This window comes from Bos grunniens, chromosome X (genome assembly GCF_055505025.1).
Source record: "Bos grunniens cultivar Pamir isolate PY7600 chromosome X, Bosgru_T2T1.0, whole genome shotgun sequence".
NCBI classification, from domain to species: domain Eukaryota; kingdom Metazoa; phylum Chordata; class Mammalia; order Artiodactyla; family Bovidae; genus Bos; species Bos grunniens.
The window spans coordinates 20,402,749-20,424,886 of NC_141194.1; the positions used below are offsets into that span (position 1 = coordinate 20,402,749).

Sequence of the window (22,138 nt, forward strand, 5' to 3'; positions counted from 1 at the left end):
ACTGTTACTGGCAGACAACATAATTTGACTTAAAATCTGATATCCAAAATTACTCAAGTTATTTAACTGAAAAAAAAAAAAACGAGACTTAAAAGTTCAATCTGAGTAGAATTCAAAGAAAGCAATTAACAAATGTCATTTTTCACCTATTGAAATGGCAAAGATGTTTTTAAAACTAAAGAATAGGGACTTCCCTGGTGGTCTAGTGGTTGAAACTTCACCTTCCAAAGCAGGGGTGCGGGTCTGAACCCTAGTTGGGGAGCTAAGATTCCCACATGTCGAGTAGCCAAAAAACCAAAACATAAAAAACAATAGAAGCAGTATTGTAACAAATTGAATAAAGACTTTAAAAATGGTCCCCATCAAAAAAAAATCTTTAAAAAAAATAAAAGTTAAAATTCAGTCAAATTCAGGAAAATTGCTAATAAGTTAAATGAATGTGTACAACTGTTAGAGAATTACTTGAAATACATATTCAAAGTCTTGCGCATACTATTTTGACATACAGATCACTTATCAACAATTTTCCAAAGAAAACAACTTAAGAATTAAATGTTTTAGCTTTAGGATATTAACTGCAACATTTCCCACAACAGGAAGAAAACTTCTTACAAAAGCTTCCATGTACAGCAATAAGCAGTTAAATGCATAATGTACAAGCTATATATCAACATGCAGTGGGTCTCTCAACTGAACTCTGCTTATTAACACATTCAGACAACTCCGCAGGGCTGTCCCTTCTTCCCACCAGGCAGCTCAGGGACCCCACCAGGTTATAGACAGATCTGCAAAATGCAGTACTGAAGGGCCAGGTGAAACTCAGGATGGTAGTATTGATAATACAGCTCAGGGGGCCGGGGGCAGGGGAAGGAAGATAGATGCAAGCAAGCTTACAATGTGGCACACACTGGGTGCCATGAGTCCAACTGCCCACCTCCAGAGCAGTTGTTTGTTCCCATGACTATTTATGCCAGAAGTTCTCATTCATATAACTGTGGTTTCAATAAACATTGCATTAACAGAAAAAAAAAAAAAAAAAGTACTACAGCCGATTCAGAAGCAGAGAGCCAAGTTTGTGACAGCCATTCTAGAACCCACACTGTTTCTTTCCTGGGAACATCTTTTCAGAGGTGACTTTTTCCCCTCTGTGCAGCCTGGTTTTTCTCTCTTCTGTACTTGATCAACTTCGATCAAAGAAGAAACTGGGTCTTGGCCGCAGACTCATGGGAATACGTCCCTTTGGGTTTCCAGGTGGCTCTGTGATACCAGGCATAACCTCCCTTGCTACATTCCCAGAAAGCAGTACCCTGCTCCACACTACCTGGTTACGAATCCCAGCAGCACCATAGACCAGCTGAAGGAGCCTAAGCAGGTTATTAACCTCTCTGTGCTTCAGATTCTTGAGTGCCCGAACCCAATGAGCAGGTTACACAGCCTACCTCATGGTGTCAGTGAAAGCAGCAAATGGGCTGATACGCATCACACACTTCGCAGAATGCCTATGTAGCACAGACAAGCTCCAGAAGCATAAGCAGCTGCTATTACCATTACTGTTCATATTTTTTCATCAGATATAAGATTCCTAGCCCCTAGCAGAGTGTACTGAAGACCTGTCAGGTGAGTGGAAGAAGGAACATTTGGTCCTGCATCTCCTGATCTAGACCATCTGTGAACTCCTCCTCTTGGTATGGTTTCCGATCTAAAGTGTCCCACAGATTCTTACAAATGCTGTGTCTTTTGTTGAATCCCTTCACTTCAAGTTTTCATCTGTCCTATGCTAACAACAAAAGCTGGGAAATATAAAGAGGTAAAATTACAAAGGAATCACATAGGGTAGATAGGATTTAAACAACATAGGGGAACTGCAGTACAGGTCAGGTTTAACAAATGCCCTCCAAATGCCTGGGCAGGAAACCATGTCAACTGACAGCTGCAATATGTGTAAAAACACTGTGTGTCCAGCCACATAAAAAGGCATTCTGCCCTCATTTCCTGAACAGACAGGAGGCAACATGGTAGCTTCACAATTTAAATTCTTAAAAGTATTTATTATTCAATAATTCTTTCTTCCTCTGCCCCACCCAGCCATTTCTCATTCCTCTTTTCTGACCATCCTAAAAGCTGAATATATCCTTCATCTCCATGCAAGATGAGAATAAACACTAAAACCAATACACTCGCTCAGGCCTTCATCCGGATCTGTGTCACTGCGGGGTGCTGGGCTTCAACAAGAGCAGTCTTCCTAGGGCTCGACCACGTAGTTCCTTTTCAAGGTCACTGGTGCACTCATAGATTTGAAATGCCGCTGCCCATCTAAATACAACATGGACTCTGGAACACAAGAGAGAAAGAGCCCTGGAGAAACCTAAGAAAATTACTGTACAAACACAAGACCACCTGGGAACACTGGGACAGCAATGGGAATGCAAACTTGACACCAGGCATGCAATGCTGGGCCAGAGAACGGGCCGCATACCCCAGGGAGTAGGCCTCAACTCCAGCCCTTTGGCAGGACCAGTCCTAACCACCAGTGGCTGCTTGCACTGGCACCAGCCCTTCAGACAATGGCCAGGCAGGCAGAACAGCAATGGCCACCTGAGGGCCATGAGGCACCCTGACCTTCGGGGCTGCACAATCTCAAAAGCACAATCCCTTAAAGACATGCACTCGGGCAGATGGGCATCAGAGTACTTCTTACAACAACTTAAAAGGAGAAAACTATCTTTGAAAGTTCCCCTTGTTAGGGACAAGCAGTCATTGTCACTTACCTCCATATGTTCTGGGGAAAACCAAGGGCACTTCCTTTTCCGACATGAACGTGAAATGAAAGACATTGGTGGTCATATGCTCTTTATCCTGAAGAGAGGCCACCTCACTGTGAACTCTGACTTGAATGTAATTCCCCTGAGTAAAGCAGACCTAAGTGATTAGGGACGTGTTAGTTAGTCAGTTGCATCAGGAAGAGGGAAGAAAGCAGTCATAAGACAAATGGTAGCTTTAGAATACAAAAGCCTCTCTTTTAAGCCCAAATAATAAAAGAGTATATTTCCCTGTCTCATCACACACCTACCTGTGCAGAAAGAAACAGCAATGATCCCACCTCAACAGGTTTCTGAAACATGATATCATCCACAGCAACTATAAATGGTCGGGAACCACTATGAGGGAAAGATAATACTTGGGGTCAACTGCAAAATTCAGATGATCTCTAGTTTTCCCCTAATAATCCTCTAAAGCAAACTTCAAAAGATCAAAGAAGAAACCTAGAGGAGGAGGAAATAATCACACCAGTAAGGAATGGTAAGAGATGTCACTGTGATCAGATCAGTGCCAAAATCATCTTTTCCCTGCTGCGTGTCATCACCCCTTTTTCTCAGCAGGTCTTTAATGTACTGACTGACAGCATCAGAGCAAGAGCTTTCTAAAATGAAGATCAGGGGAAGGAGAGGGTGGGACGAATTGGAAGAGCAGCACTGACATATATATACTGCTGCTGCTGCTGCTAAGTCACTTCAGTCATGTCCGACTCTGTGCGACCCCATAGATGGCAGCCCACCAGGCTCCCCTGTCCCTGGGATTCTCCAGGCAAGAACACTAGAGTGGGTTGCCATTTCCTTCTCCAATGCAGGAAAGTGAAAAGTGAAAGTGAAGACGCTCAGTCATGTCCGACTCTTCGCGACCCCATGGACTGCAGCCCACCAGGCTTCTCCATCCATGGGATTTTCCAGGCAAGAGTACTGGAGTGGGGTGCCATTGCCTTCTCCGATATATATATATATACTACCACATGTAAAATAGCAGCTAGTAAGAAACTGCTTATAACACAAGGAGCTCAGCTTGGTGCTTTGTGATGACCTAGATGGGGAGAAGGGGAGTGGAGTGGGAGGCTTAAGAGGGAGGGGATATATGTACACTTATAGCTAATTCATGTCATTGTACAGCAGAAATCAATGCAACATTGTAAAGCAATTACATTCCAATAAAAAATTTTAAATAAAAAACAAACCCATCTGGAACCAGTGTAGCACTTATTTAAAAACACCGTGTATTACCAAACCCATTTAGACTGGTCCAAAATGTTTCCCCGAGTGTGGTAGTATAAACGGCTTCTCAGGAGTTAAGACTACCTTAAATTTAACTCACCCAAAGTTACAAGCAGTAGCCCATCCAAGTTCATATGCTTTCCTCATAAGGAAACCACCAAAGATTCGATTGAAAATGTTCCGCTCCTATAGGACATAAGATAAATATTAATAAATACAAGCTTGTGACTATCCAAATCTACAGAATAAGGAATTAACAATGCCATAGAACAGAGGACAGTCTTGAAAAGCAGGTCAAATCTTAGATGAGTGTCATGAGTCCTAGTTATCCTGTTCAGAAGATTCTTCACTAAGTTCCAATACCTGAGGGTGGCAAATATCCAAGCTCTTGAGTTTTGAATTCTCCATCCACACTGAATTAGCAGGCAAAACTCGACTTCGAAAACTTATAGTCCTGTGCAAATGGAGATTGAGGAAACCCTGTCAATGCCATGGTTCTACTGCGGAAAAGTAAAATATTTCCAAACACCACCCAAAAGAGCAAGTGTAGCTCTGGAAAAGGCCTACTTTCGCAACCCAGAATCTCACCATCCTAACTTACTTTGGATCCAGCGTGTTAAGAAACATCTCATGTATGGTTGTCCTCTCCTCGGCAGTGGGGGCCATTTTCAGTAATGACGTGGAGCTAAAGGCGACCCTTCTCCCCTTGTTCACTGCAACAGGGGACAATAAAAGCTATGATCAGAAGGGCCACACTACAGCACAAGGTTCCTGTCCAGGGCTGCCTAGGACCCTATAAACACAGTATTTCCAGATTTTGAAAAGCCCACTGGAAATTGTACATTTATCCCAGAGAAGGCTGCTGAGGCTACATAAAACTTCCAGTGATTTTTTTGCTTTCAGATAGAAATCATATCAACTCAGTGTGAGATCACTTATAATCACCTTGACCTACAGACCCAACCAGCAGTTATTTCATGAAGAGACAACTTGCATTTCATCAAAAGTGAGAAAACAAATTACTTAATATTGTATGATCAATAAAATTGTTCAAAGAATGGACTCTTTGGACACTTGACTGGTATGTGGAGTCCACACATACTCTTAATTTCCTCTGCAACAGAGTTAATATGTTTTTTAAATTATATCTTATTATGAACAAATTAATATACATTCTCCCTGTTGAAAGAGCTCTTCTTCCTCTGGGCTTTCAAGAATGAGTGGATTTACAAAGGCCGGCCTAAAGAGAAAAAAGAAAAAAAATTTAAGACATGCCGTTACCTAAAAAAAAAAAGTGAAGATTTTCATTTTAGGTAATGCTACTGACAGCTTCACATAAGAGCTCTGGAACAATCAAGGGAGCCTTCTGGACAGACTTATCTGCACACTAGAAAGTTCATATTGTAAAAAAGGATATGGCCACTTGTCAAAATGTTTCACCTGACTCTAATTATGAGGAAATAGCCAAAAACAGGTTGTAAAAATTCTGTAAGACAACTGGCCTGGACTCTTCAAAAATGTTAATATCTTTTCAAGGCAATCAACATATTCAATTCAATCCCTATCAAATTACCATGGAATTTTTCACAGAATCAGAACAAAAATATTTTAAACTTGTATGCAAACACAAAAGACTCTGACTAACCATAGCAATTCTGAGAAAGAAAAACGGAGCTGGAGGAATCAGGCTCCTCAACTTCAGACCATACTACAAAGCTACAGTAATCAAAACCATATGGTACAGGCATAAAAACAGACATATAGATCAATGGATCAGTATACAAAGCCCAGAAATAAACCCACAGACTTATGGTTAATTAATCTACCACAAAGGAGGCAAGAATATATCATCCATGGAGAAAACACAGTCTCTTCATTAAGTGGTGCTGAGAAAACTGGACAGCTACATGTAAAAAAATGAAATGAGAACATTCTCTAATACCATACATAAAAATAAACTCAAAATGGATTAAAGACCTAAATGTAAGGCGAAGTACTACAGAATTCCTAGAGGAAAATATAGGCAAGATACTCTTTGACATAAACAGCAGCAATATCTTTTTGGATCTGTCTCCTAGAGTAATGGAAATAAAAACAAACAAAAAAAGAAACAAATGGGACCTAACCACCCTTATGGCAGAAAGAGAAGAAGAACTAAAGAGCCCCCTGATGAAAGTGAAAGAGGAGAGTGAAAAAGTTGGCTTAAAGCTCAACATTCAGAAAACTAAGATCATGGCATCTGGTCCCATCACTTCATGGTAAATAGATGGGGAAACAGTGGAAACAGTGGCTGACTTTATTTTTTGGGGCTCCAAAATCACTGCAGATGGTGACTGCAGCCATGAAATTAAAAAACTTACTCCTTGGAAGGAAAGTTATGACCAACCTAGACAGCATATTAAAAAGCAGAGACATTACTTTGTCAACAAACGTCCATCTAGTTGAGGCTATGGTTTTTCCAGTAGTCATGTATGGATGTGAGAGTTGGACTATAAAGAAAGCTGAGTGCCGAAGAATTGATGCTTTTCAAGTGTGGTGTTGAAGAAGATTCTTGAGAGTCCCTTGGACTGCAAGGAGATCCAACCAGTCCAACCTAAAGGAAACCAGTCCTGGGTGTTCATTGGAAGGACTAATGTTGAAGCTGAAACGCCAATATTATGGCCACCTGATGTGAAGAGCTGACTCATTTGAAAAGACCCTGATATTGGGAAAAATTGAAGGCAGGAGGAGAAGGGGACGACAGAGGATGAAATGGTTAGATGGCATCACCGACTCGATGGACATGAGTTTGGGTAAACTCCGGGAGTTGGTGATGGACACGGAGGCCTGGCATGCTGCAGTTCATGGTGTCACAAGGAGTCAGACACGACTAAGCAACTGAACTGTACTGAACTGAATCAAATTTAAAAGCTTTCGCACAACAAAGGAAACCATAAACAAAATGAAAAGACAACCTACATACTGGGAGAAGATATTTGCAAATGATACAAATGACAAAGGATTAATCTCCAAAATATACAAACAGCTCATACAGTTCAATATCAAAACAAACAATCCAACAAAACATGGACAGAAGATATAAATAAACATTTCTCCAAAGAAGACACACAGATGGCCAAAAGGCACATGAAAAGATGCTCAACATTGCTAATTATTAGAGAAATGCAAATCAAAACTACAATGAAGTCATCACCTCACACAGGTCAGAATGGACATCATCAAAAAGTCTACAAATAGTAAATGCTGGAAAGGGTGTGGAGAAAAGGGAACCCTCCTACACTGTTGATAGGAAGGTAAATTGGTGCAACCACTATGGAAAACAGTATGGAGGAGGTTCCTTAAAAAACTAAAAACAGAGCTACCATATCCCACTCCTGGGCATATACCTAAAGAAAATCATAATCCCAAAAGATACATTCACCGCAATGTTCACTGCAGCACTATTTACAATAATCAAGACATGGAAGCAACCTAAGTATCCATCAACAGAGGAATGGATAAAGACAATGTACAAAGAAACAGAGGAAAACAATAGAATGAAATATTATTTAGCCATAAAAAAGAATGAAATAATGCCATCTGAAGCAACATGGAGAGACCCAGAGATTATCATACTAAGTGAAATAAGCCAAAGACAAGTATCATATGATATCCCTTATATGTGGAATCTAAAAAAAATGATACAAATAAACTTATTTGCAAGACCAATAGATCACAAACAGAACACAAACTTATGGATACCAAAGGGGAAAGGGGGGAGATAAATTGGGAGTTTGGGATTTACATATACACATCACTATATGTAAAATAGATAAAACAGCAAGGACCTACTGTATAATACAAGGAATTATAGTCAATATTTTATAATAATTATATGGGGAAAGAATCTGAAAAAGTGTATCTATATATATAGAGAGAGAGATACATAACTGAATCACTTTGCTGTATACCTGAAACTAACACAGTATTGTACATCAACTATACTTCAGTAAAAGGTTTAAAAAGTCAACGTCTTAAAAGACAGAAAGTGCGAGTGGGATTGTTTTAAGGGAAATTATTTAAAGAAACATGATAATAACATATAATGTGTGCTTAGTCGCTCAGTTGTGTCCGACTCTTTGTGACCCCATGGACTGTAGCCCATCAGGCCTCTCTGTCCATGGGGATTCTCCAGGCATGAATACTGGCTTGGGTTGCCATATCCTCCTCCAGCGGATCTTTACAACCCAGGGATCAAACCCAGGTGTCCCACATTGCAGACAGATTCTTTACCATCTGAACCATCAGGGAAGCCCCAACAGCATACTACACATGGTCCTTAATCAGACCCTGACTCAAGAGAAAAGGTTATAAAGAATATTTTAGGGACAACTGGCATGGTTTGAATATGGATCAAATATTAGAAACAATAATTGTATAACTGTTAAATTTCTTGGATATAATAAAGTTGCTGACGTTATATAGGCAAATCACCTTATTCTTAGGAGATACATGTTTAATTATTTATGGGTAAAGTAGTCTCAACCTTACTTTGAAACCATTACATGAGGAAAAGTGTATATATTTGTATTTACTGAGAAAGGGCAAGAGTAAGGTAAAAGTGGTAAAATCTTAATTTGAGAGCTTAGGTGAAGGGTGCTCATTGCATTATTCTTTCTACATTCCTGTAGGTATCAAATTTTTCAAACTAAAACACAGAGAAAAGGGATAATCCTTCACTATGGTAGAATCCAAAGGTTGGATGAAACAAAAATGGAAACAAAAGTACTGAAATAGCAGCTTGGAAAATTAGAATGCATCAGCTGGGTGAGAAACTTTAAGTAATGCCTTCAGTGCTGGAAAAGGAGCCCCAGGTCAGCCACTAGGAGCAGCAGGTCAGCTGGAAGTGGCTGGAGGAGATAGAGAAGACAGGTGGATACTTCACTCAGATAAGAGTCACCAAGGGATTTTTTTGCTCTTAACTTGGGTCTCCAAGTCAGTTTTCCATGCAGCAAAAGAGATTTCTCATTGAAGACTCCTAACTCAAATTTTTGAAACAAATCAACTTCTCATAGGCCTCCAGACTCCATCCTGTACAATAGCAACCCTGTAACGTTCCCTCCTACCCCACTCCCACACACATAATTAAATAGTTTTTCCCAGTTTGAATGTCTTGGGTATAACTGGCATTAGGAACCAAGAATTCAATGTAAGAAAGAAAAGATAAGGCATAAAGCTTTAAAGTATGTATAGCTAAACTTGACTTGGAAATGATAGTATAAATTTATGAGGTTTTTTGTTTTCTTTTTAACACACATTCAAGCTCTGTCCACTGAAAAAGCATAGAAACAATGACAAACTAATAAAAACATATAGTTCTGGTGCCCAGATTTTGGTGTCTAACTACCAGTTTCCCATTAAAAGGAATCTGAGGACTCCTTGGAGAAATTGCTGATACCAGGCCTGGGGTAGGAAATGTATAGGATAAGTTCAAGGTATCTCATTGTACCAGAGAGCAGAAAGTTATCAAAGACTAGGAAATGTAAAAATAGCTCATCACAGGAGGCAGCTTAAAGGAGTTCCCACTGACCAAAGATGTTCATTCCAAGGAACAGGAAGAACAATGGCTGCAATTTACTGAAACATATTTACTATATTAAAATCCATGAACTCACAGTGATACTTTCTTAAAAAGCAAAAAAAGGCAGAAAAACTGTCATCACTAGCTAGTAAATGTGTAAATAAAGCAAAGAATGAAACATTGATCCTCATCTTCCTTGACAAACCAAGGAAGAAAAAGTCTTCTTTACAGATCTCTGGCTAACAAATACAGAAAGAATGTCAGAACTTGAGAATCATTTTATATCCTCTAATGAAAATGATTAAACTGCTAATCAGCAAAGGACATTAAAAGCACTGAGGGAAGACTGATGGGAAACTAGCTATTTGTAAGATGTACATGGGATACATCTTGTACTGTACTACGCCTGCGGATTATTGTTGATCATAAGAGGATAAACTGAAGTGCATAATGGAAAGATCAGTCTGTTGCTACTTGAACCCACACACTAATCCTACCTTTACTATGAGTGGGAAAATCTGACATGATACAATACAGAGACAGCATCATCTAGGAAGTGCTCTCACCAAATACACTGAATTCAAATCTAACTAACCTTTTAGATCTAACTTCAATTTACAGAAAATACGAGGGATAGTGAAACAAATTAAAAAAAAAATACCATGAAGAAGCAGTGAGACAAATCCAGAAAGTGAGACACTGTATAGAACAATGCATCTGGGCTTTTGCCCACTTCATGAGAAGGGGTAAAGGACAGGTGGGTGCACACAACCATTCCAGATTAACACAGGCTGAAGAGACTGCACAGTTTTATGAATATACTAAAAGCCATGAATTGCATGTACGTGAATTATATCTCAATAAAGTTGCAAACAAAAAAAGCAGACTTAAGAGATATAAAAATCAAATGCAGTAAGTGGACCTTGTTTGGATCCTGATTTAAATAAATCATTAAAAAGATAATTGGGGAAAAGTGAATGTGAACTATTAGAATACATTAAGTACTTACTATTATTTGTTAGGTGTGCTAGTGGTAATGTAGTTATTTAAGAAAATATCCTCATTTTTAAAGCAATGCCTATGCTAAGGTATTTAGAGGTGAAATGTCATTACACCTGGAATTGCTTTAAAATATGATACAGAAAATAATATACCTTTAAAAAAAAGCAAATATGGCAAAATATCAAAACTCTTAAGTCAAAAAAAAAAAAAAACTCTTAAGTCTAGGTGATGGTATCTAGAAATTTATTAAAGTCTTCTCTCCAGTTTTCACATATCTCCAGATATTTTAAAAATATATTTAAGGACTTCCCTGTAGCTCAGATGGTAAAGACTCTTACTGCAATGCAGGAGCCCCATGTTCAATCCCTGGGTCCAGAAGATCCTCTGGAGAAGGGAATGGCAATCCACTCCAGTATTCTTGCCTGGAGAATCCCATGGACAGAGTAGCCTAGCAGGCTACAGTCCATGGGGTTGCAAAGAGTCAGACAAAACTGAGTGAAATTTATTAGATCTAGAATAAATCTAGAAATTTAATTAATAAATCTAGAAATTTATTAAAGTTTTCTCTCCAGTTTTCAGATATCTCCAGATATTTGAAAAATACATATTTTATATTTTTCAAAGAACAGGAAAAAAGAAGAAAGAAATAGGGAAAAAAAACAGCAATTACCCTTTATTTTCAGAATCACGAGCCACCATTACAAATGTCGCATCCAAAACAGGAGAAAAGTCATTGCCATGTAACTAGAAAACAAAGAAAAGAAAATGCAGCTGTAAGAAATGCGTTTAGTGGGAAGACCTAGTACAATCTTAACAGATACCGGAGCCTTCAGGAAAGGCTGAAATTAGCAAAAGAGGACGAGTGCATTCATTAATTGCCATCTGCTGAGATCCCAGAAACATGACTAGGCTCTGGCAGGTGGCGGGGAGTGGCAGCAAGATCAAGGAATCTGTGGTCTAGCAGAGAATGGAGACACCTCCAAAACCCAAACAGTACACAGAGTGAGAAGGGCTAGGATGGGCACAAACTATCCCTTGGAGCTGCATGACTGGGATCCAGGGCAAGGGTCACAGAGGGACCTTATGCATCACCATCACTTAAGTGTAACCATCTTGCAGAAGGCTGGCTTTCTTCAGGCCTAGCTGTCCTCCCAAAGGCACACACAGCCAGGCAGACCTCCCATCGCTCACCCAGACATTCAAATTTTCTGGAAACTTGAGTGTGCCAACTACTAGGATGTGCCTGTTTCCTTAAGCCCAGCACAGGGGCTTCCAAGAATGGATAAGATGGGTGACAATTCTATGGATTAAGCTAAATATGTACAATGCAGAGTCCATCAAGATTTTAAGGTATTTTTTTTACCCCCGGGGAGTCTGTACTTCCAGGAAAGTTATATCCTCAAGTCCTATTGTAACCTGGGGTTATAGTTGTTTCCATCCTCAACAAACCTCATCACTAGTCCTCATGACCAATATCCGTTCAACCCCTTATGAGCCCTCCCCTTCAACTTTGGGAAGAGTCTCCCCCATCTTACTATGTCCCTGTCCTGTTCAAACCTTCCAAGAGTTCCTCCTTTCTCTCAGGATCTGTTCTAAGCCTGCTGGAAAGCTTCTGCCACGGAGCCCAGATTTTTCTCTGATTGTTCACTGAACATTCCCCTCGTGCCTACACCTTTTTCTTTAGCCACAGCTAACAACTTGGAGGTCCTGAAATGTCCCATTTTGTCACCTGAGCACCTCCCCTCCACATCTTTGCCTGATGCCTTCCTCAGGGCGGCATTCCTCAAGATACTCCTCCCCATCCCCGGTCACAGCCCTACTCCCCAGGCAGAGTTGATCATTCCCTCCCTTTTTTTGTCACCTAAGTGGAAACAAAGGCCTCTTCTGACAGTGGTTCTCAACATAAGCTAGGAAGATATCACCCCCTAGGGGCATCTGGAAACGTGCAGAGCTGGTGATGGTTGCATGAGCTGAGGGACACTACTAGTGCAGCACAGGTAACACTTCACAACACAGGGGAAGGTCCTGCAGAACAAAGAATTCTCCCACGTACAAAGCTAATAGTGTCCCTGTTGAGAAATAGTGCACAGTACTTAGTTTGTGCTTAGTCGCTCAGTCCGATCTTTGTGACCCTTTGGACTATAGCTCACCAGGCTCCTCTATCCGTGGGATTTTTCAGGCAAGAACACTGGAGTGGATTTGCTGTTTCCTCCTCCGGGGGATCTTCCTAACCCAGGGATCAAACCCACGTCTCCCGTGTCTCCTGCATTGCAGGTGGATTCTTTACCACTGAGCCATCAGGGAAGCCCACTTAACTGACTATACCATAATGATTTACTTACGTGTCTGTCTTCCTACTGCACGGAGAACTCCTTGAGGACAAAGACCATTTTTATTCACATTTGTATTCCAGCAACTGGCACAAAGACTGGCAGACAGCAGATACCCGATCAATGATGGTCAATGAATGAACTGACTGTTGAGCACTACTAGAGTGTGAACTCCAAGAGAATGGAACTTTCTCTGTTTTGCTCACTGCTGTATACCGAGCACACATGGCACACCCTATAAATCACTGCAAAGCCAGTGTTAAATGTTGGCCATCAGGAAGTGGGCTAGATGACTCACTCCCAGATCTCCTTGGGGATGCGCACATAGTCAAACAGAAAAAACACGTGCGTACAGAGCTCTGCAGAGCAGAGGATAGCAGGAACCAGAAGAGAGGGATGTGGGGAAGGAACAGGTACTATGAGCTGAAAGGATCAGGGACAGACTGGAGCATGAAGTGGCCCGGAAGCACAGGTGGAATGGGAATATGGGGAGACACTGCCCAAGAAATCCCGGCAAAGGGAAAATGTACAACAGGATACTCATCCACTCACCTACTGTGTAATGTTCCAGTTTATTGTAATTAACATGCACTAGTGCTAAGCATCATGGGTGCAAAACAAACAACTCTACTCTTAGGATGCTCAAGGTCTCCAGTGGTGTGCTCTAAGGTGTGTGAACCAGCCACCAGGTAGGTTGGTGCTGTTTATGGAGCATCCTAGATCATAACTGGTGTCTCAGATGGTAAAGAATCAGTCTGCAGGAGACCCGGGTTCGATCCCTGGGTCAGGAAGATCCCCTGGAAAAGGAAATGGCAGCCCACACCAGTATTCTTGCCTGCAGAATTCCATGGATAGAGGAGCCTGGTGGGCTACAGTCTGTGGGGGTCGCAAAGAGTCAGACACAACTGAGCGACTAACACTTAGATTCTAACTAGTCAAAGGAATTTAGACTTTGAACCACAGATAATGGCCATTGAAGGGTTCTGAGAAGGGAAGTGATATGACTGAAGATCGGTTGTGGAAGATCTATCTGGTAGATATGTGTAAAATTAAGACAGAAGAGACTAAAGACAGGCAGAATAATTAAAAGACAACTAAGACGCTCACACAAGAGGCAGTGAGGGCTTGAATGAAACTCAGAGGCCAGGGGGAAAGGGAAGCAAGGACTCTGGTGAGCAACAGTGGGTGACAAATCTGCAAGACTTGGCAAAAGGCTGCATGGGACAGGGAAAAATTAAAGCTTTCACAAAGGTTTGGAGCTGGGAGAAACAGGAGGGTGAGAAAGGGGAAAGCGAAGGAGAGTCAGGATTGGAAAGGAAGCTGACACAGTCTGGAACACACCGGACTTGGGAGACAGCAAGAGTACACATGGGAGAGAGATCTATGGGAATCCCAAAAGGCAGGTCTGAAGGTCAAGCCTAGAAGAGATCTGGAACCATCTCCACAGCAATGATGATAAATTAACATAATTGGCAACATTTGATTAGTGGCTACTGTGGCTAACAAAACAGCATCTCAGAGAGGGCAAGAAATCTGCCCACAGTCACATGGCTAACAAACAGCAGAATTAGGATTTTTTTTTTGCTCACACCATGGGGCATGTGGGATCCTAGTCCCCCAACCAGGGATCAAACCCGTGCCCCTTGTAGTGGAAGTGTGAAGTCTTAGCCACTGAACTGCAAGGGAAGTCCAAGAGCTGGGATCTGAACCCTACATTTTAGCCAAACCAGAGGCAGGGTATCTATTGCCAAGCTCCCTCTCTGGAATAAAAGATCACTTAAGCCATGAGTTATTCATCAAAATGGCCAATGAGAAATGCAAATTTAAAACACAAGTGTATTTCTGGCACTGATTTTTCACTGGCTTGCTTCCAAATAATTCCTTTATCTCTTTTTCAATCTATTTGCCAAAGATTCTTTAGAAAGCAGGTCTTATGCCAGGAACCCACTGTGAATCAACCATTAGGGCTAAGAAAGGAAGTGAACAAATCATAGCACCATCCCCAACAACTTCATGTTTGTTTGTTTGTTTGTTTTTTTAAATTTAGACATTGATTTCTGAAATACACTGTAAACAATAAATGGCATCTCTTTCCATTGTTTGGATAACAGATGCTATGTTAAATATATTTTTTTTTATTTTTTATTTTTTTTAATTTTATTTTATTTTTAAACTTTACAATATTGTATTGGTTTTGCCAAATATCGAAATGAATCTGCCACAGGTATACATGTGTTCCCCATCCTGAACCCTCCTCCCTCCTCCCTCCCCATACCATCCCTCTGGGTCATCCCAGTGCACCAGCCCCAAGCATCCAGTATCGTGCATCGAACCTGGACTGGCGACTCGTTTCATACATGATAGTATACATGTTTCAATGCCATTCTCCCAAATCTTCCCACCCTCTCCCTCTCCCACAGAGTCCATAAGACTGTTCTATACATCAGTGTCTCTTTTGCTGTCTCGTATACAGGGTTATTGTTACCATCTTTCTAAATTCCATATATATGTGTTAGTATACTGTATTGGTGTTTTTCTTTCTGGCTTACTTCACTCTGTATAATAGGCTCCAGTTTCATCCACCTCATTAGAACTGATTCAAATGAATTCTTTTTAATGGCTGAGTAATACTCCATTGTGTATATATACCATAGCTTTCTTATCCATTCATCTGCTGATGGACATCTAGGTTGCTTCCATGTCCTGGCTATTATAAACAGTGCTGCAATGAACACTGGGGTACACGTGTCTCTTTCCCTTCTGGTTTCCTCAGTGTGTATGCCCATGTTTGGTTTTAAAAGCAGTATTATTATTATTTAAAAGCAGCAACAAGGGAGTTTAAAAAATTCGATGTTTACATACAGTATCAAATTTTAAAAGGACCTATTTTGTTTATTTAACTTAAATGCAGAGTACATCATGTGAAATGCTGGGCCGGATGAAGCACAAGCTGGAATCAAGATTGCCGGGATAAATATCAATAACCTCAGATATGCAGATGACACCACCCTTATGGTAGAAAGTGAAGAAGAACTAAAGAGCCTCTTGATGAAAGTGAAAGAGGAGAGTGAAAAAGTTGGCTTAAAACTCAACATTCAGAAAACTAAGATCATGGCATCCGGTCCCATCACTTCACAGCAAATAAATGGGGAAACAATGAAAACACTGACAGACTATTTTCTTGGGCTCCAAAATCACTGCAGATGGTGACTGCAGCCACGAAATTAAAAGACACTTTCTCCTTGGAAGAAAAGCTATGACCAACCTAGACAGCATATTAAAAAGCAGAGACATTACTTTACCAACAAAGGTCCGTCTAGTCAAAGCTGTTTTTCCAGTAGTCATGTATGGATGTGAGAGTTGGACTATAAAGAAAGCTGAGCACCAAAGAATTGATGCTTTTGAACTGTGGTGTTGGAGAAGACTCTTGAGAGTCTCTTGGACTGCAAGGAGATCCAACCAGTCAATTCTAAAGGAAATTAGTCCTGAATATTCATTGGAAGGACTGATGCTGAAGCTGAAACTTCAATACTTTGGCCACCTGATTCAAAGAACTGAGATTGGAAAAAACCCTGATGCTGGGAAAGATTGAAGGCGGGAGGAGAAGGGGACGACAGAGGATGAGATGGCTGGATGGCATCACCAACTCGATGGACATGAGTCTGAGTGAACTCCGGGAGTTGGTGATGGACAGAGAAGCCTGCAGTGCTGCAATCCATGGGGTTGCAAAGAGTCGGACACAACTGAGCGACTGAACTGAACTGATTTTGACAAAATACTTTTAATTACTGCAGAGCAACCTCCAGACTTTATCCAAAAGGTGAAATGCTTCATGATTTCATAACAGAAAAGAAAAATGTATCTGAATGACAGATCCATCTAATACCCTGATATAACTAAGTTGTTCTTAGCTAAGTTTCACAATGAAATCTTGAACATATTCTGAATTATTTGATTTCTGTACTATTATCTTCGAGGTACTTTTTCTTGACAAATTTCTTCATCTCTCTTTAAAAAAAATATGTTTTAATTTATTTGGCTGTGCCAAGTCTTAGCAGCATTCAAACTCTTAGTTGCAGCATGTAAGATCTAGGTCCCTGACAAGGGACTAAACCCAGGCCCCCTGCATGAGGAGCACAGAGTCTTAGCCACTAGGCCACCAGGGAAGTCCTTCTTCATTACCTTATAATAGCTGTTCTGACTTGTGCTCATCAGAGAGGCTGTTCCTAGATGCTATAGTAATCTAAGTGACTGTTATGGGTTGAACTGTGCCCCCCAACAAGATATGTTGATGTCCCAACCGTCAGCACAGGTGAAGGTGACTGTATTTAGACATAGGGTTGTTGCAGATATAATCAGATAAGATGAGGTCACACTGAGTAGGTGGGCCCTTAATCCAGTATTATTGATGCCCTTGTAAGAACAGAAGAGACATAGAAACACAAGAAGAAAGTGCTATGTCATGAAGAAGGAAGATAATGAGTGTTAAAACTACAAGCCAAGGAATGCCAAAAAGCCAGCGAACCATTAGAAGCTAGGAAGAAGCAAAGAAGGCTTCTCCTATACAGGTTTTAGAGGGAGCATGGTCCTGCTGAGACCTTAATTTTGGATTTCCAGCCTCGCAATTGTAAAACAATTAATTTCTGTTGTTTTAAGCCATCTGGTTTGTGGTACTTTTCTACAGCAGCCCTAAGAAACTAACAGTGACCAATTCCATTTATGTTTAACAGAACTCAGACTGTTGTGAAATTCTGTAGGGTAAAACCAGAAACAAGTACCTTAACATGGAGCTATATATGATTTGAAAATAATAAACATTAAGCATAAACACCAAATAATCTGTCAGTCTTTGTCCAGGAGGATACTAATACACCATCTGTATGACATGAACTTGAATTGCTCTTCTATAAGTGGAAAACTTATAAAACTATACACCTGTCTATGGATAGATAGGTAAGCAAGCTTTTCTTTCACTGAGACTAGCTGGCTGTATTAGAAAAAGGGGGCAGATTTCGGCACAGACACACCTGGAACATGTGCATCTTGACTTCCATGGATGTCTTCCCAACCCAACTGACATGGCCACTGAACTTGATGTCCTGTTCTGGGCTCAAATTCTTCTTACACATATCTACAAAACAGAAAACCAACCTGAGCATAAACCATACTCCAACTTTTCTGTGCTGTAAATCGACATATTTCATTGGAAATTTTCATAAATTTCATTATATTTCTTTTTTGTCTTGAAAACTAAAAATATGATTCCTTTTTGACATACTGAAGACATGTGTATGTCTTTCTGAAAAATAAGGCAATGCAAAGAATATAAAAAGTGAAACCAGAATCATGCAAAACCCTTCCACTCGAAGATAATTATAAAAAACATGTTGGTACATAGCTGACATTTTCATATGCATATACATATATATACATAAAAATTTCTCCATAAAAGGAAAATATTTCCTCTAATATCGATATTTTATAATTACTAAAAATTCTAAGTATGCCAAGAAAATAATATCACTTACCAATCTTGTCCACCAGGGCTGTAACTATCGATAAAGGAGACATCTTAGCTGAGTGAATTTTGTTGTGCATGTAGCAAATAAGAACTGTAGGAAAACAGAAGAGAACCAAATAAAGGAAAAAGCAAAATTATTTTTTAATGTTTACAATTCACTCCTTGAAACTCATAAACAGTCTTATCTGGTTTTGAAGACCCAATTCCCCATATCCCACTAGTGGTCATACCCTAGAACCAAAGATTTTGATACATTAATGAGATCTAGAAATCCTCTAATCTGTCCGTTGAATTTTAGCTCTGATGAGGAAACTGAAGCCCAAAGCCCAGGTCTACCAGGTGGCTTATTATCTTCAACCAAGGTATGGTGCCTAAGTCAGAAAAAGCCCCCAACACATGAGTCTGAAAACATCAAACATCTTCAAAAAGAGAAATAAAAGACAAGGACTCACCTACCTGTTTTCCTCTTGACTCTTCCTGAATCATGAAACTATTATTTGGCTTAGAGCTCTCCCTCCTTCCCCATAATACCCTCGGCTCCTACACTACCCTGTGGTGATATGTATGCTTCCCATATTTTAACAAGTATGTACAGGTGCCAAGCATGACTCTATGTACCTTACAAATATCAACTCATTTAAAATTGTACTGTACTTCTTCAATAGCATCCCTGCCTACCCTATGATTCATTCAAATTTGTATCATCAACCCTCAGGACTGGGTCTGTGCTCAGTATCTGTTGAGTAACAATAAACTCTTCCACCCATGCACCTGCTAAAGGATGTACTGGGAGGGGGATGAGGAGCGAAAGGCAAGAAACACCATTTACAAACCTTAATGGTACCCAGAAAGGAAACTGTAAGTGTCTGACCTATGGCACATTAGTGGAAATGAAGACAAGAGAAAAGATCCAAGAGCTAAGAAGAAGGCAGGTTTGACAAGACTTAAATTAACTCAGGTATCTAACTTGCATGAGTGAAGACAATGTACCATTCACTGAGAAAAAAGATATACACAGGGAGAGCAGAGTGGACTATTTTCAACACACTGAATTCAGGAAGTCCATGGCAGATCCAAATGAAGATGGCCAAAAGGCAGGAGGACAAACTGGTCTGCAACTCACAAGAGCAGGCCAGGAAATGTACCTTATATAGCTCCCATACTAGAATTGATGCTTTGAACCATGGTGTTGGAGAAGACTCTTGAGAGTCCCTTGGACAGCAAGAAGATCAAACCAGTCAATCCTAAAGGAAATCAACCCTGAATATTCATTGGGAGGACTGATACTGAAGCTCCAGTACTTTGGCCACCTGATGCAAAGAGACCTGAGGCTGGGAAAGATTGAAGGCCAAAGGAGAAGAGGACAACAGAGCTTCTTTTGTGGAGCACAGGCTCCAGGCAAGTGGGCTTCAGTCACTGCGGCACGTGGGCTCAGCAGTTGTGGTACACGGGCTTAGTTGCTCTGTGGGATGTGGGATCGTCTTAGACCAGGGATTAAACCTGTGTCCCCTGCACTGGCAGGTGGATTCCTTATCACTGAGCCACCAGGGAAGCCCCCATTTTTGGTTGGCTTCTTTATCTTTTTCTTATTCATTTGTAGTAACCCTTTTATATAGTTTATTATTTTCTTCATTCTTCTTTTTGGTTATTCTTTCCTGCAGAAATGTGCTAGGGTTTTTGTTGTTATTATAGTATCTTTGGTCATATGGGAGTTTTTCAATTTAAAGCAGTCAAATTTAGCAATCCATTTTGAACTAAGACTATTACTACGTGCAAGCAGGTTTGCAATTTTTATATTTTCATGGTGAATTTTTCCTGTTCTCATGTTTGTGCCTCTTTATACTGGTTTTTATTTAAGTACATTTTAGTGAAATAAATACAGCTAATATAGGAGGAGAAGGGGACAACAGAGGATGAGATGGTTGGATGGCATCACTGACTCAATGGACATGAGTTTGAGCAAACTCCGCGAGATGGTAAAGGACAGGGAAGCCTGGTATCCATGGGGTCAAACACGACTGAACAACTCAACAATACTGAAAACAACTGAAGCACTGGGATTCGAGATTTATAAAGAAGGTGCATCTATCAACAACAAAAAGGGGCAGAAGACAACACCCTGGAGATCAGCAACATTTAAAGGATCAACAGAGAAAGAGGAAGCTACAAAGGAGACTGGGAAGTAGCAGCCTGAGAGGTGGGAGGAGATATCGCCAATGCCCACAGCTGAGTTCGACATTGTCAGGAGCTGCAAAGGGGTCATGTATGCTAAGAAGCACCTGTGAGATCACGCAGTAAGGCAGCAACAGACTGCTTGGCATAATCAGCTCAATGACACAGAGGAGCAGAAGCCAGAACAGAGTTAGCTCTCAAGTGAGAGGGAAAGAAAACTGCAGAGTGCTATAAGGGAAGGGGATTTTACCTATTTTTCATTGTAAGACTCAAGAGCCTTGAATATGTTTAGAAACTGAGGGAAAAGTGAAGTTGAGCAAAGGCCTGAGATACGAGGGAGAAAGTGTATGTGATAAAAGGCGAGTTTCTTGAAAAAAGGGATGGAACAGTATCAAATGAACAAGGGAAAGGGACTAGCCATCTACATGAGGTGATGAAGAAAAACAGCATAGTGGCAGGGGAGTTTGTGTATTTAAGCTAAGTGTTAGTCACTCAGTCATGTCCAACTCTTTGTGACCCCCTGGACTGTAGCCCACCAGATTCCTCCGTCCACGGAATTCTCCAACCCAGGTATCAAACCAGTGTCTCCTTCACTGACAGACACTGCAGGCAGATTCTTCATCATCTGAGCCACCAGGGAAGCCCATTTATTTAGGGACACCTAAGTAAACCAAAGTCAAGTCAGTGTGTGTGTGTGTGTGTGTGCGCGCGCGCGCACGTGAGAGAGAGACAGAAAGATCTTTTTTTAAGAGCCAGTAAGAATTTTTAGGGCTTCCCAGGTGGCACTAGTGGTAAAGAACTCGCCTGCAATGCAGGAGACAGAGGAGACATGGGTTTGATCCCTGGGTCAAGAAGATCCTCTGGAAAAGGAAATAGCAACCCACTCTAGTATTCTTGCCTGGAGAATTCCATGGACGGGCTACTGTCCCTGGCAGTGTCACATAGAGTCACACAACTGAGTGACTAACATTAACTAACTTATGAATTTTTAAGCAAGTTTATTAATTTCAAGAAAAACGTAGCTAGGTGTAAGACCAACAATGGATTTACGTCTCTATTTTAAAGATTAACAGAGCCTTTCTTTAAATGCTTTCCCAACAGTTCAGTCCAAAGGCCATTCAGTAGGAGCAAGCAGCACAGCCCCAAATCCCAGATCGAGTGCTGAAGCCCACATGGGGTCAGGAGGACACACAGTGAGGCAATGAGAGCCATGGCCCAGCAAGCTGCAGCCCAAGCACAATGAGGACGGTGACCTGCAGAGGGTCACCTGGTACAGAGCAGCACCCCAGCAAGGTGAGGGGAGCATCCAGGAGGATTTTGAGGTGGCAGTCACATGAAACTGGCTACATACAGGGGAACTGATCAAATAAGTAATTATATTCTGGATAATGGAACCAGCTGGAGAAGGGAATTACAAATGTGAAAAGGGAGGAATAAAGAATGAACCTGTGGCTAGATTAGAATTGGGACTATCAGTATGAACCCAAGGTTCCAACAGACAGAGATATAA

General features: G+C 40.8%; 1 protein-coding gene across 1 annotated transcript in view; it reads right to left on the bottom strand.

Moving 5' to 3' along the window:
* Positions 1-2,027: 2,027 nt before the first annotated feature.
* The window catches only part of ACOT9 (acyl-CoA thioesterase 9), a 29,208-nt gene continuing 9,097 nt past the window's right edge, over positions 2,028-22,138 (bottom strand). The window contains exons 6-15 of the mRNA XM_086389332.1: positions 18,464-18,547; positions 17,963-18,066; positions 11,276-11,349; positions 5,216-5,283; positions 4,645-4,756; positions 4,407-4,497; positions 4,144-4,229; positions 3,071-3,158; positions 2,769-2,919; positions 2,028-2,331 (exon numbers count right to left, since the gene is read on the bottom strand). Of these exons, the coding sequence (XP_086245458.1) occupies positions 2,243-2,331; positions 2,769-2,919; positions 3,071-3,158; positions 4,144-4,229; positions 4,407-4,497; positions 4,645-4,756; positions 5,216-5,283; positions 11,276-11,349; positions 17,963-18,066; positions 18,464-18,547 (947 nt within the window). The 3' untranslated portion in view covers positions 2,028-2,242. The remainder of the gene's footprint in view (positions 2,332-2,768; positions 2,920-3,070; positions 3,159-4,143; positions 4,230-4,406; positions 4,498-4,644; positions 4,757-5,215; positions 5,284-11,275; positions 11,350-17,962; positions 18,067-18,463; positions 18,548-22,138) is intronic.